The following is a 16,529-nucleotide window of genomic DNA, read 5'->3' on the forward strand; positions in this document are numbered from 1 at the left end:
CCTCAAACTCAGAGATCAATATGTCTATCTTTCCCATTTTAGTGCTGATAATAAAGGCATAATTTGTGTTTTTAGTACATTAACTATAATTTTGTTTTTGTTTGACATAGTGTCTTTCTATGTAGCGTTGGTGGGCCACCTGCATCACCGGTCTGAGTACTAGGATTACAAGCAAGAACCATAATGGCTGGTTTATTCGTAATTATTTTAAATTCCTTATATACTCAAGTCTGTGACTTATCTTCATTTGGCTCTGTTACTACTTTTGTCTAATTGGATAGTTTTCTTGCCGTTTTGCATGCCTTGTATTGTGTGTATTCCTGCTGGATATGGTATATTGGGTGATACAAATGGAAATAACTAGGCTTTTAGCAAAAGGTTTTATGTTCCTCAGCCAGGAACTGAGCCATTAAGTTTTTCCATTCATTCATTCATTCATTCATTTTGTATGTATGCATGCATGCAAGTGTGTGACTGCACATGTCGGAGTCAAAGGACAGTTTGCAGAGATTAGTTAGTTCTTCCTTCCAGCATATGAGTTCTGGGAATTTAACTCAGGTTCTCAAGGTTGGCTGCAAGCACCCTTACTTGCTAAGCTATGTCACCTCACTAGCCCATTTCGAATGCTACAAGTTTAGTTGCTACAGCCTTCAACAATGGTTCCTCTACTGCAGTGGTCCACAAGCTTTTTGTTTGTTTGTTAGATTTATTTATTTATTATGTATACAATGTTCTGTCTGCATGTATACCTGCATGCCAGAAGAGGGCACCAGATCTCATTATAGATGGTTGTGAGCCACCATGTGGTTGCTGGGAATTGAACTCAGGACCTCTGGAAGAACAGGCAGTGCTCTCAACCTCTGAGCCATCTCTCCAGCGCCCCCCTCCCCAAGCTTTTTTAATGCCGCAAACTTTTTAATGCACTCCCTTATGCTGTGGTGAGCTGCCAACTATAAAACTGTGTCATTGCTATTTCATAACAGTGATTTTCCTACTGTTAGGAATTATAATGTAAATATCTAATATGCGACCCCCAGCAGGTTGAGAACCACAACTCTAGTGCCCTTTGTTTGTTTTTTCTACCCTTGTGTCCTTTCCTTTCCCTAAGAACATTAAATAGAGACTGCCTCACTTGCAGCACTTTTTGGTGGCGATCCACTGTTCTGTACTGAAACCCACTGAAATGGCGGGAAAGAGTAAGATGGGGAAGTGTTGTATCACCTCGGGCTTCATTGGGCACAAGTCCTTGGCTCTATCCTTCCCAAACAGTTTTAGGGCTGTTGCTTCATTCTCTTCCTTTTGTCAAGTAAAACCAGAATAACACTTGGACTATATAGCTAATTAATTTCCCTTTTTTTCAGGATATATACGTTTCTGATACATTTTGTTTGGGAGTGTTAGCCTTTGTTATTGAAGAATATTCTGAATTTATGTGAAATAGGCATGATGATACAGACTTGTAATCCTAACTATTTGGGAGTCTGAAGCAGGAGATTCCAAGTTACAAGAAAGAATTGGTTCGAAAACTGTTAGCCTCCCCCCTCCAGATTTCAACAATACTTATTACATTCTCCTTCCCCAAAGAAGAGGGTGGTTTTTTAAATTTTTTGTTTTTTAGCTCTTTCTGTTGTTTTATTTTGAGACAGGGTCTTTGTGCGTCAAATTGCCTCTGTCTCTCAGGTGCTGGCATCAAAGAAAGGCAAGCACCACCATGCCTAACAAGAAAGACATTCCTATTGGCTCTTACTTTTCCTTCCCTACAAAGGGGAGGAGATTTCAGAGTCAGAACCTAGTGCGATCCCAGAAGGCAAATCTGCAAGAGAGGGAGGGCCTCCTGCCTCGCTTCGCATTTGCCGGATTGATTTTCATTGCTATTATTTTACTCTAGAGCCTTCTGCCTCAGGTAAGTGTCTTAGGTGGGCCTCCAAGTATTTGCCTATCTAGAGAGAGGGGACTGTCTGGCCTATGTCCTCACTTCTCTAGGGGGTTGGAACAAACTTGCTGACTTGAAATTTGTTCGGTTTTTTTTCTTGCTGTAATGTAGGGAATGGTAATTTATCTAAGCGCTGCATGTGTTGGAGCTGAAACTGGAAGTCCTACGTTTATATTTTAAAATTAGAAAGATCTTGTCCAGTTTAAAAATAATGTTCTGCAAGAGGTTTTAAACTTTCCTGTGAACCATTTGCTTAGCAAAGATGACTCATTCTTGGTTATTTTCATCCTTTTGAATCTTAGATATCTATTTTCATATGTTTAGTAAGAACTTTTTCAGAACAAAATATTTGAAAAGCTTAAGAACTTCATATAGTTCTTGAAAATTGCTAAGAACTGTATCCTGAATTAACTAAAAATATTACAACTCTTGATCTCCCAGCATTGTTTTTGAATTGTCAGCTACTCTTTATAGAATATGCTAAAGTCGTTCTGGGGATCTCTCTTTACTATTTTACCCCATTTGTTTTTGCAAAAATAACTCAATTTCTAAGGCACTTTCAAACCTCCAGAGATAAAGGCCTGTTTAAATGTGAAAAATGAATGAGAATAAATATGGAATTCTTATACCGCCAATGACTTCTTTTCAATTAGCCTTCAGGAATGAACTAATAATAAACTATAGGTCTTGCTGACGTTAGCTTAATAGGACTACTTTTATAATCTGGGCAACAGAGGACAATTCATCTAAAACATTTATCCAGCTGAGAAAGTGCTCTGTGTACTTTGAAGCCTCGTGATTTGATAACGCGCTAAACATTTTAATTTTGAGAAGCTTCCATTCTTGCCCTTGGATAAGAGTTGCAACCAGTCTCCGGTGATTGACACACTGTAAATTTCCCTAGCCTTGCCCTTTTTCTAGGGTTAATTTTAAATTTTATTTTCTCACAGAAAGTACTGTGAGGAATGGCCATTAAGTAAATGAAGAAAGAAATTAGTTTTCTGTGGGTTTAAAATTGATTATTAATTGACAACATCTTACTGTGTTTGTGTTCTAAGACATATTTTTTTCTGTTTTATCATATTCAGTTGTTTACATTGTCTATCTGTGTTCAGGAAAAATGCTTTTGAAGTAGGTGATTTAAAATGTTAAGTATCATGAATGTAATTTTAGCTCAGCAGATAAAATTTGCTTTATAGATAACTTGCTGCATTGAAAGCACTTATTCAAAAATATTAGTTGTTTGTTATATAAAAATTATCTGTGGCCCATTCATGGTGAGCTGCATTTGTTATATTCTGAATTGGAGGCAGAAAGCCCTTCAATGTGCTCTTGCTTTGAGGAGTTTGTCACCAAGAAATAGAGGCTCTAGGGAGGAAATGGAAAAAGACTAGCATGTTTTCAGAACTGTGAGGCTCAGATTTTGCATCACACCAGCTTCCACCCACACTCAGTAGGCTAGGGGATGGTATCCTCCTGAGGATGTTTTCATCTTAAGCTTAAGAATAATTATATTCTCCTTACTATTGGGCCATCTCTCCAGGTCCCTATCACTCTTGATGTACTCTTCACATGTAGTTTCCATCAAAACTCACTTGGTAGCCATTAGCACGGATCTCCCATCCTTTTACTGGTCTCTATGTCCCTTGCTCTAATCTTATCTGGCTAGCCCTCCCACTCACTCTGCTAAGCCTCAGACAACCATTTGTAATGTCTTCCATGGCCTTGGTCTTGCCCTAGTTTCACAGCGTAATCTTTATTTCTGCACGTAGGCTCCTCTGCTATCAAATAATGCCTGACATAGCTCTTCTGTCCCTTACACTGCTAACCACCTCAACAGCTACACTTCCTACCTTTTAAATTTTTTAATACAATTAGTTCTTTATCGATAAAATCTTTGCTGTTTCTTTCTCATCCAGCAATACTTTTCTTACTTCTTGTATGGCTCTCTCTAATCAGTCTGACTGGGGCTTTCTCACCTTATTCTCTGTCAGTGCCTCCTGGTTGTTATCTTCTTAGCATCTATTTAAATTTGCAATTATTGTATAATCACTTGTTCACTGAGCTTTCATTTGATAAGAACCACACATACATTTCTGAAATTACATTGGATTTCTTGATTCCTTTCAGAATTTATCTGAAATGATTTATCTAATAATCAGTTATATCATGGATTTAATAAAATGCTGTACTTATTAAAGACAAGACCTTACACTACAGCTTAGGATAACTCAGTAGGTAGCCCAGGCTAGCCTAGAGCTCTCAGTGGTCCTTCTGCTTTAGCCTTCTGAGGTTTTGACATCACTGGCATGTACCAGCAAACCAGAATATTTGAAATGATTTATTCCCCCCAGTTGATTGTAAATTCTACAGGTTAGGCATATTGTTTTACTCACCAGTAAGAGCCCATGCCTATTACAGCACCTTTCACCTAGTAGACAATGAATAATTAATGGGTCAATGAATAGCATTATCTCTTTAGAAAATGTGGGCCCAACTTCTAAAGCTCCATCAAATCAGTGTATGAGTATGAGTTGTTAATATGCCAACCTATCAACTCATTATTTTTGGAGATTTTTTAATACTAAAATGAGGGAGACCTTTAAATACATCTTTTTTTTCCCATTTATGTAACTTATTCCATTATAGATACACATATGTTCTGGAGTAGGAACACTTACCACTTATGAAAATGAATTCCCATAAGCTTTCACCTGGTGTCAGCAATTTTCTTTATTAGGAGAAGGAGTGAGGAAGGTACCAAACAGCAGCAGGCTTTTAAACTTTATGCAGGCATGGCTCTTGAACTGACTCTCATTTTACTTCATCCTCCAAGGCGTGCAATCACTTGGTGTGCCCACTTCCCTTTTAAGTGGAAGAACAACGAATGGGCACCATGAATGACTGGAGTACCTTAGTCCAGCTGCTGGAAAAGGTTCAACCCTACTCCACAACTGGAGGAAAGGTATGGATCACGGTCCTTTTCATTTTCCGAATCCTGCTCCTAGGGACTGCTATCGAGTCAGCCTGGAGTAACGAGCAGTTAGAATTCCATTGCAACACTCAACAGCCTGGTTGTGAAAACATCTGCTATGACCAAGCCTTCCCGATCTCTCACGTGTGCCTCTGGGTCCTACAGATCATATTCGTTTCTGTGCCTACAGTCTTATATGTGGTACATGTGTACTATATGATTCGACAGAAGAACTTGAAGAAGCAGGAGAAGGAACTTGGAGTCGCTCATTTTCATGGTGCCAGTGTGGAAATGCACTTGGAGAAGACCGCAGTCAAGAAGTCCAACAATGGCAGTGAAGAACGTAGTAAGGTGAAAATGAGAGACAGGTTGCTGCCAACCTACCTAGTCAGTCTCTTCTTCAAGTCTGTCTTTGAGATGGCCTTCCTGCTGATCCAGTGGTACATTTATGGATTTACTCTGAGTGCGATTTACATTTGTGAACACTCTCCTTGTACGCATCAGGTGGACTGCTTCCTCTCTCACCCCACAGAGAAAAACATCTTCATCCTCTTCATGTTGGTGGTTTCCCTGGTGTCTTTTGTCTTGAATATCATTGAGCTGATCTATGTCTTATTTAAGACCATTAAGAACCATGTGAGAGATAAGAAGAGTGAGGTTTACTGTGGTATAGGTGATCCTCAAAGCTCTTCCCATGTCTCCTCATCAAGTGTTCTCACTACCCTGTCTGCTGATGATCAGGTGGTTCCTGCGGGACATTCTTCAGTTTGTATTTAAAGAGAGCATAACCATGTAGTTGCAATGCATAGTCAAAGTAGGAAGGGCAAGCAGGAAGTATCCTTTTGCTGACACAAACAACTTATTTCCTTTTTCTTGGTAGAGTCATTCTTGAATAACTGAAAACAGCACGTGTGAACACTACTAACTTTTAAAGAAATGCTTAGAGGTGAACTATGAAATGTACCTACATCTATTTGGCAAGAATGGGCATTTTTGGGTATAGTCTACATGGCGCATATTAATGCAGATCTTAGATTTCGTTGTGAGTTTTGCAGTCTCTTGGAATGACTGGCATTTTTCTTGTTCATATTAAGATTTTGTTTGGAAAGCAGGAGAGGGTGAAAGAGGTTTGAACAATACTTTTGTAATTAATTTGAAACAGATAAAAGAAATGCTACCCATTTCTTCTAATGCCTTTTTAAACATTCCACAGATGATTGAAAATGCTGAGCTGCAGACTTCTTCCTGCTTAACAGTTCCACACACTATTTTATGCAAGAAATATTAATCTGCTTACCATTTGATGTTAGGCTACTGTCATGTTCATTTCATGTTTCAGAAAATTCTTTATTCAATAAAGTTTTGCAGAAGTGGCCCATTTGTGTTTCTCCTCTGAGAGCTCCTGACTGGTCTTTGGAATTCTTCCTTGGGACATCTTTACTTAATCAAACTAAACTAGGTGTGGTGGCTCATGGAGACCAAGGCAATTGCAGAATGTTCTAGGCTAGCTTGGATACAGTGAGACATTTCCCCATCTTCTGCCCATGAAACACAATACACTGTAATCAGAGGTTTTATAATTCAGGTTGAATGACTCTATGACAGGGTTCCAGGATCAGCATCCTTCATTCTATTTAATAGAACAATGGTTGTATCCGTGGCTTTCAGATATGCAAAAAGAATGTTCTTGAATTTTTTCCCTTCCCTTTTAAGGGATGTACTCTTCATCATTAAACATCTTCCCACTCCAGGGAACTGGGGAAGATGAAGAAAACAAGAATAAATCAAATCTGCAGATTATAATGTCTTGTTCTGACAGTTGACACAGTCTCATTTGGAAAGCTTAGTCTCTTAGTTAAATCACAAGTTTCAGTTTTTCTTTTAGAAGTGCTGTGTAAGATGAATCTGTTATTTAGTAATCGGGCACTTGTGCCTTTTGGACAATGCAGAAGTTGTAATGCCTTGGAATCAGATTGGGCACTGCCACTGTTACTCCCCATTCCTGCTTCACAGTCACATGTGGCTTGTTTGTTTTCTCTACACTTCTACCCTGAGATAATTACGGATTGGAATAATAGATTCTATATCTCCCTCACCTTCTTTCAATAGTAACTTTGTTTTGAGACAGTATCTCTCTATGTAGCCCTGTTTGGTTTGGTACTTGCCTTAAGGAATTTTTTTATGTGGATAATAAGGCTGGCTTTGAATTCACAGAGATTTATCTGATTATGCCCCTATAACATTGGGATTAAAAGGGTATACTATCACATCTGACCAAATACATATTTTGTTTTGTTCTTAAGAAAGTCATAGAACCAAGTGTCATGTATCCCAATTTGGTCTTGAAGCTGTGGTGCTTTTCTGTGAAACTGAAGATGACCTCAAACTTCTGATCCTCCTGCATTTACCTTCTTAAGACTGGCATTAAAAGTGTATGCTACAAAAAAAAAAAAAAAAAAAAAAAAAAGAAAAACAAAACAAAACAAAACAAAAAACAAAAAACAAAACAAGAACAACAAAAAAATAAACAAAAAAAAGTGTATGCTACCATGCCTGGGTTATAATATGCTGGGGATTAGATCCATAGCTTGCTCAGTCCTGGTGGGGCTTTTGACTTTGTGGTCTATTTGGTTTTATAAATAATAGTAAGGACAGGCAATCTCCCTAAGGGAAAGAGGACCCAGACCTTAGAAATAGCCATAGGTCCTCTGAACTCACTTGGGAACATTCTTCTGATGTTTGGGAATACCTATAAGCAAACATTTTTTTCAACTTAGGTCAATACTGAGTTTTGTGTGTGTGTGTGTGTGTGTGTGTTTTCATTTAATACTAATAGTACCACATCAATATGAACTCTCATTAGATCCAGTTTTCCTAACAAGAAGATTGAGGTACCAGAAGTGAGTAATGCCCCCTGGAGACAGGATTTAAACCCCTGCAGTTTAGCTCTTGAGCTAAAGAGCTCATCCTTCTTTTGGAAGTGTTATGGCCTTTGAGTTTTCTGTCACCACTTTCTTGGTTTTTTTTTATCTTTTTTTTATTAGTTTATTCATATTACATCTCAATTGTTAGCCCATCCCTTGTATCCTCCCATTTCTCCCTCCCTCCTACTTCCCCCCTAAGACTGTGACTGAGGGGGACCCCTTCCCCTGTATATGCTCATAGGGTATCAAGTCTCTTCTTGGTGACCCCTTATCCTTCCTCTGAGTGCCATCAGGGCCCCCTATCAAGGGGACATGGTCAGAAATGGGACCCCAGAGTTTGTATGAAAGTCAGACATCACTCACCACTCAGTGGTGGAGAATGTCCTGTCCATCGGCTAGGTCTGGGTAGGGGTTCGAAGTTTACTGCAAGTATTGTTCTTGGCTGGTGCCATAGTTTGAGCAGGAAGGACCCCAGGACCCAGATCCGCCCATCATAATGTTCTTCTTGTAGGTTTCCCAGACCCTCTGGGTCCTTCTATTTTCCCATGCTTCTCTCACCTAAAGTCCCAATAGGATGTCCTCCCCTCTGACCCACTTTCCTGGTAAGTAAAGTCTTTCATGAGACATGCTCCTTGGGCTAGTGTCTTCATATAAGTGAGTATATACCATTTGCCTCTTTTTGCTTCTGAGTGAACTCACTCATTATGATAATTTCTAGTTCAATCCACTTGTCCACCAATTTTGGGAATTCCTTGTTTTTAGTAGCTGAATAGTATTCTATAGTGTAAATGTACCACAGATTTTTTATCTATTCTTCTACTGAGGGACACTTAGGCTGTTTCCATGTTCTAGCTATTATGAATAAGGCAGCTATGAACATGGTTGAGCATATGTCCCTGTTGTGTGGTAGAGCATTTTCTGGGTATATTCCAAGGAGTGGAATAGCTGGGTCTTGAGGAAGCCCTATTCCCATTTTTTTCTGAGAAAGCGCCAGATAGCTTTCCAAAGTGGTTGTACTAGTTTGCATTCCCACCAGCAATGAAGGAGTATTCCTCTCTCTCCACATCCTCACCAACATGTGGTGTCACTTGAGATTTTGATCTTAGCCATTCTGATGGGTGTAAGATGGAATCTCAGAGTCGTTTTGATTTGTATTTCTCTGATGACTAAAGGGGCCAAGCCTTTCTTTAAGTTTCTCAGCCATTTGATACTCCTCTGCTGAGAATTGTCTGTTTAGTCCTGAGCCCCATTTCTCAATTGGGTTATATTTGGGTTGGTGGTGTTTAATTTCTTGAGTTCTTTATATATTTTGGATATTATACCTTTATCAGATGAAGGGTTGGTGAAGATCTTTTCCCAGTCTGTAGGCTGTCGCTTTGTTCTATTTCTGTCACCACTTTCATTTGCTTGACATCAGCAGTAATAGATATGTGTGAAAGGAGATGCCACACAATTGAATGTTACTAAAGAATGTTTCCAAAGAGAAAGATTGGGTTTGTTTTCCCTGATCCACCCAGGGAACTATGTAGGTAGACATGGCAGCATTAGTATAAGAAAGGACCCAGGACATAACTTCTATTTTTAACTGTTTGGAATATATAACTCTTTAACTGGAAGGTTTTTTTTTTGACTTTTTAAGTAGGAATCAAAATTTTCTTAGAAATCTGATTGATGATATTTAATTGTTACTGCTGGATAGAAAATTTAACATGATTTCTGATTTGTATATTTGTCCTATATCATATTTCTTCCTACTTTCTGATCAATTCTGCTTTAACTTCAGTTTTTTTTTAAATACAGCTGGGAGACAAACTAGAAGGACATTATTCAAAGCCATTATCCATGTTGGATTTAGACTCTAACTCAAGAACTTCCGTAAAGCGGTTATAACTCAGCCATGTTCCTCTATAAGAAAAGATCTATGCTTACATTTATTTTGACTTTTCAGCAAAATACTTCCTTTCTCCCTTTTTTGGAAATGTAGACTCAAGTCCCATTTACATTCATATTCCATGTACTTGGTACAATGTCTTAACACATCTATGCCATACAAACAGTATTGAATATACACTTGCTGTTGTTTTATTAAAAAAAAATGTATAATTTCTCCTAACGTCATCGGTTAACATACAGTTTCCAAATTTCTCATTTTTACCTTAAGTTTCTCGAAGCACTTAGCCCACTGTGGTGTTTATTTCTCAAATTCATATGACTTCACTGCCGATGCAATTTGAATACAATGTACTGGTATAAGGGAAATCATTTTTCTAGTTAAAGACAAGCCACAAGGGTGAACTTTACAACTTCAAAATAATTCATTGAGCAGACATTTTGCTATGGACTTCGGACAAAGGAAATGAAGGACATGATCTGCATCTATAGAAAGCTTAAGATATGGAAGGAAAGGCGTGCATGCACTGTGTCAGAGAATGAACAGTATACAAGAAGAAGACTTTTTTTCCCTTTTTTTTTATTAATTTATTCTTGTTACATCTCAATGTTTATCCCATCCCTTGTATCCTCCCATTCCGCCCCCCCCCCATTTTCCCATTATTCCCCTCCCCTATGACTGTTCCTGAGGGGGATTACGTCCCCCTATATATTCTCATAGGGTATCAAGTCTCTTCTTGGCTACTTGCTGTCCTTCCTCTGAGTGCCACCAGGTCTCCCCCTCCAGGGGACATGGTCAAATGTGAGGCACCAGAGTACGTGAGAAAGTCGTATCACACTCTCCACTCAACTGTGGAGAATATTCTGACCATTGGCTAGATCTGGGAAGGGGTTTAAAGTTTACCTCCTGTGTTGTCCTTGGCTGGTGCCTTAGTTTGAGCGGGACCCCTGGGCCCAAATCTGCCTATCATATTGTTCTACTTGTAGGTTTCTAGGACCCTCTGGATCCTTTTATTTTGCTGTTCTCCCATGCGTCTCTCATTTAGAGTCCCAATAGGATGCCTTCCCCTCTGTCCCAGTTTCCTGGTAAGTGAAGGCTTTCGTGGGACATGCCCCTTGGGCTAGTATGCAGATATAAGTGAGTATATATCATTTGATTCTTTCTGCTTCTGGGTTAACGCACTCGTTATGATCATTTCTAGCTCAATCCATTTATCCACAAATTTCGGGAATTCCTTGTTTTTAAGAGCTGAGTAGTATTCCATAGTGTATATGTACCACAGTTTCTTTATCCACTCTTCTACTGAGGGACACTTAGGCTGTTTCCATGTTCTGGCTATAATGAATAAGGCTGCTATGAACATGGTTGAGCAAATTTTCTTGTTGTGTGCTGGAGCATCTTCTGGGTATATTCCAAGGAGTGGAATAGCTGGGTCTTGAGGAAGCCCTATTCCCAGTTTTCTGAGATAGCACCAGATAGATTTCCAAAGTGGCTGTACTAGTTTGCATTCCCACCAGCAATAAAGGAGTGTTCCTCTCTCCCCACATCCTCGCCAGCATGTGGTGTCGCTTGAGTTTTTGATCTTAGCCATTCTGATGGGTGTTAGATGGAATCTCAGAGTTGTTTTGATTTGCATTTCCCTGATGACTAAGGAGGTTGAGCATTTCTTTAAGTGTTTCTCAGCCCTTTGATACTCCTCTGTTGAGAATTCTCTGTTTAGTTCCAAGCCCCATTTCTCAATTGGGTTATTCGGTTTGGTGGTGTTTAATTTCTTGAGTTCTTTATATATTTTGGATATTAGACCTTTGTCAGATGTAGGGTTGGTGAAGATTTTTTTCCCAGTCTGTAGGCTGTTGCTTTGTTCTCTTGACAGTGTCTCCTGCCTTACAGAAGCTTCTCAGCCTCATGAGGTCCCATTTATTAATGGTTGACATTAAGGCCTGGGCCGTTGGTGTTCTGTTCAGGAAGTTGTCTCCTGTGCCAATATGTTCCAGGCTCTTTCCCACTTTTTCTTCCAAGTGGCTTAGTGCTTCTGGTTTTATGTTGAGGTCTTTAATCCACTTGGATTTGAGTTTTGTGCAAGGTGACAAATATGGGTCCAGTTTCATTTTTTTACACATAGACCTCCAGTTAGACCAGCACCATTTGTTGAAGATGCTATCCTTTTTCCATTGAATGGATTTGGCTTCTTTGGCAAAAATCAAGTGAACATATGTGTGTGGATTCATATCTGGGTCTTCGATTCGATTCCACTGATCAACCAGCCTGTTGCTGTGCCAGTACCATGCTGTTTTAATTACTATTGCTTTATAGTACAGTTTGAGATCAGGTATGGAGATTCCTCCGGAGCACCTTTTATTGTACAAGATTGTTTTAGCTATTCTGGGTTTTTTGTTTTTCCATATGAAGTTCAGAATTGAACTTTCAATGTCTTTATAATATTGTGTAGGTATTTTGATAGGGATTGCATTGAATCTGTAGATTGCTTTTGGTAGGATGGCCATTTTTACTATGTTAATTCTCCCGATCCATGAGCAAGGAAGATCATGCCATCTTCTCAGGGAAGACTTTATTTTTGAAGCTTAGATAGTTGATCCTTTTAACAGAGTCATATTTCAAGCCTTGACTTCCTGCAGTGTTTTTAGTTACAGCTACATCTTCTTATCTCATTTCCTTGTCCAGGATGCCCTTTATCTCATTTCTTCATGATTAGGAAAAATTTCACCAGGGATGCTTAAGACGTGTGTACTGGCCAGTCACAGTGGCTCACACCTACAATCCCAGCACTTGGGAGGTCGAGGCAGGAAGATTGCCACAGAGTGGACAGTGGCAGCCTGGACTAAAAAGTGGGGTTCTGTCTCAAAAAAGCAAAACAAAACCACAGCAAAACTGGCATGCCCAACTGGTCTATCTCATCCTTTTGGAGGGCCTTTCTGCTAGGCAATGCAGTACAGAGTTAAAATGAGGCCCTGTTCTCACAAATGTTAATTGTTGTCCAGCTCCGGAAATGAGGCCACATGGTCAGCTATAGGGAAATTCTTTGCTGGAGGTGTAGACAGAATGTTAGGGATCAAAAAAGAGGACTCACAGAACAAGCTGGAATGCTAATGCTTCCCAAAGGATGGAATTGAAGGTGAGAAATGAACTGGCAGTGGAGCTGGCTTACTATCATTTAAGTAAAGCTAAAACGTGTTACTTCCTTGAAATCCCCTATCTGCACAGATACTATGGACTGTTCCTACCTTTCCCCCACCCCCATAATCTCTTAACAGCATCTTCCTTTATTGTGGTACTAGGTGTTGAACCACGCATTCTAGACAAGCACATCCTCAGCCTTGTTCTTGTTTTGTTTTTTGCCCTTCCTTCCAGAATGGAACCTCCATGAGAATAGACCCCCCTTGCACTGTTAGTACCTATCACATACTAGAAGCTTGAAAAAATGTTTGTCAGTGAAATGAAGAATGAACGACTACTTGAAGCAAAGAATGCACAGATGGAAACAAGTGTATATATACTTGCTGTTGAGAAACCGCAAATAATTAGATGTGGCAGAAAAGGCACCTTTCTTAAACATTTGGGATGTCATTGAGGCCTTGGATAATGATTGTATTTGAAGAAGTTTCGTTTGGTTGGTTTTGGTCTTATGATTTCTCAAAATAGGGTTTCTCTGTGTAGCTCTGGCTGTCCTAGACTCTCTCTGTAGACCAGGCTGGCCTCCAACTCACAGAGATCTGCCTGCCACTGCCTCCCAAGTCCTGGAATTTAAGTTGGGTGCTGCCACCCAACTGGTCTTGAAGAGGATTTTCAACACTATTTCTCATTGATATTTTTCCCATAAATCCCACATTTTTATCCAAATATGAATGAAATTATATGGTACTTCCCATGCCTCTCTTATTTCACTTAGTACAATGACGTGTAATTCCTTATATGTTGTCTCAAATGGCAAGATTTCTTCTCTTCATGGCTACATAGTACTTCATTATGTATATGTACAATTTTATTGTCTGTCCATCCACTGGTGCCCATTTGCCATCACTATTATGAATAGTGTTATAACTAAATATGAGAGTGCAGACTCAATATTGATTTAATTTCTTTTGTGTATGTAGCCAGTAATGGGTCTCTTAGATCATGCAGAAGATCTGTTTTTAATTTTTTGAGGAATCTTCATTCTGCTTTCCATGATGCCTATACTAATTTATTTCTACCAACATTGTGTATGTTTTCCTTTTTCTCCATGTTGCCCCTAGCACATCATGTCTTTTTGATGATAGGCTTTCTTATTTGAATAAGGTGGTAATTTTGTTGTACTTTAAAATTTTTGTACAATGTGTGTGTGTGTGTGTGTGTGTGTATCTGTATGTATGTGTATGTATCACTATGTATATGTATTCCTGATGCCTGTGGGGGCCATAAGAGAGCAATGGATTACACTATTACTGGACTTTTGGACAATTGTCAGCTACCTTGTGGGTACTGGGAGTCAAACCTGGGTTCTCTGGAAGAGCAGCCATTGTTCTTAACCACTGAGCAATCTTTCCAGCCCCATTAGTATAGATTTGCTTGGCATTTCCCTGTGGAATAATGCTGTTGAGCATTTTTCCTATTCATTTTTGTCATTTATGTGTCTTTTTGAAAGATGTCTGTCAAAGTCAAATGCCCATGTTTAAAAATTCAATTGTTTGGGTTTCTTATTGCTGTTTGTTGTACTGTTGGGTTGAATTTCTCATACTCACTGGTATTCTTGACATTAGGTAACCAGACACAGAACTTTGGTTAAAAATGTATAGTGTTGCTTCACTATTTCTCTGATATCAATGCACTGCTGAAGACTTATAGGCTACTGTTGCTCCATGAGTCTCACCACATTGGGGAATTGGGTTTCCTCTTCTTCTCTTTAGTGCTTACAGTGACATGACTAGCTCTTTAATCGTACACATGTGATTATAGTTAATAGTTCAGCCTCCAGATTGTTAATATGATGTAGTACATATGTAAGATAAAATAATGGGGAGTTGGATATGAAAACCAAATGCTTTTAAAAATAACACCGCAGTCTGTTGCTTTGTATTTGATATTCTTTGTGTGGTAAGAGAATGCAAGGCTGGAATTTTCTAGCTTTTTTCATAATGCATAATAAGGCTGGAAGAGTTTTTACTAAATTAGACACCTTGAGCACGTATTTATTTATTTTATGTGGATGAGTGTTTTGCCTGTGTATATATATGTGCACCACATGAGTGCCTAGTGCCTGAGGGGATCAGAAGAGAAGATTGAGTCTGGAACTGGAAGTGAGCCACCACGTGAGTGCTAGGAATCTAACCTAGGTCCTCTGCAAGAGGAGCCAGTGCTATTAACCACTGAACAATCTCTCCACCCCATGAAAAGTTTTAGGAAAAGAACAATTTTTAATGTTAATTATAACTTTCGTGTGTGTGTGTGTGTGTGTGTGTGTGTGTGTGTGTGTGTGTGTGTGTGTGTACAGCTGTGTTGAAGATTAGTGGCTTTGTACTTTAATCAGATTTAGTCCTGCTTGTTGTGTTGTAAACACATCTGTCATAGCACAGGATCACACTGTTCATAGAGGAATATACTGCAGTGTTACCTGGTGACTTTCCACATTTCTCCTGCTATACCTCAGTCTTTCTCATCTTGGCAGGGTCACTGGCACTTATGCACCTGAGGACCCTATACGTAGGTAGCCTGTTTCTTTTAGACTTGAGAGTTTCATTAAGTATACTTAATTTTTTATTTGCATATATTACATATGAATGGGCTTCATCATCAGAGAAGCCTCCTCCTGCAGCACATGGGAAGAAGTACAGAGACCCACAGCCAGACATTATACAAAGTATGATAGACCTTGGAACACTCAGCCCTAAATGGATGTCTCCATCAAATCCCTCCCCTCCTGGCTCAGGGAACCTTATGGAAAGAGGAGGCAGAACGAGTGTAAGAGCCAGAGGGGATGAAGGACACCAGGAGAACAAGGCCCTCTAAATCATCTAAACAAACTCATATGAACGCAGACTAAAGCACTACACACACGGCCTGTACAGGTCTGCCCCCGGGTCCTCTGCATCTATCTTATCGTTTCCAGTTCAGCTTCTTTGTGGAATTACTGAGTATCTTAATGACTGGGTCTCTGAACCTTGTGCCTTCTCTCGGGCTCATTTCATTCTGTTGGTTTGTCCTGCCCAACTTCAATATGATAATTTGTGTTTTCATATTATATTTTATTTTGTTATAATTTCATGTTATCTCCTAGAAGTCTGTTTGTTTTTTAGTGAGACAGAGAGTGGATCCAGATGGGAGAGGAACTGGGAGGAGTTGAGGGATGGGAAACATAAACAGGACATATTATGTGAGGAAAATTTTATTTTCAATAAGAGGACAAAAAGGAATGGACTTCATAATGACATTTTCATATGTGTATATAATATACTTATTATTATTTACCTTCCCATTACCCTCTTATTCCCCTTCTACTCTCAGCTGACCCTGTTCCCAGCTAGTCTTTTTTTCTGTTTTTGTTGGTTGTTTTGTTTTTGTTTTTTGGGTTTTTTTTTTTTTTTTTTTTTTTTTTTTACATTGTATCTTCTTTCTTTCTTTTTTTCTTTGTTTCTTTGTTTTTGTTTTTCGAGACAGGGTTTCTGTGTATGGCCCTGGCTATCCTGGAACTCACCCTGTAGACCAGGCTGGCCACGAACTTACAGAGATCTTCATGCTTCAGCCTCCCAACTGCTGGAATTAAAGAAGTGCACCACCACCACTCTGTTCCCGTTGCATTTTCTTAGGGTATCT

At 39.2% G+C, this 16,529-nt stretch overlaps 1 protein-coding gene across 4 annotated transcripts in view; it reads left to right on the forward strand.

The window, feature by feature from the left end:
* Positions 1 to 16,529, forward strand: part of Cdkl5 (cyclin dependent kinase like 5) — a 170,553-nt gene that overhangs the window by 78,094 nt on the left and 75,930 nt on the right. Inside the window, exon 5 of one of the 4 annotated variants that reach the window (XM_051141722.1) lies at positions 4,770 to 4,898. The exons of the other annotated variants lie outside the window; for them this stretch is intronic. Within the exon in view, the coding sequence (XP_050997679.1) occupies positions 4,821 to 4,898 (78 nt within the window). The 5' untranslated portion in view covers positions 4,770 to 4,820. The remainder of the gene's footprint in view (positions 1 to 4,769; positions 4,899 to 16,529) is intronic. 4 annotated transcript variants of the gene reach the window in all.

This window comes from Acomys russatus, chromosome X (assembly GCF_903995435.1).
Source record: "Acomys russatus chromosome X, mAcoRus1.1, whole genome shotgun sequence".
NCBI classification, from domain to species: Eukaryota; Metazoa; Chordata; class Mammalia; order Rodentia; family Muridae; genus Acomys; species Acomys russatus.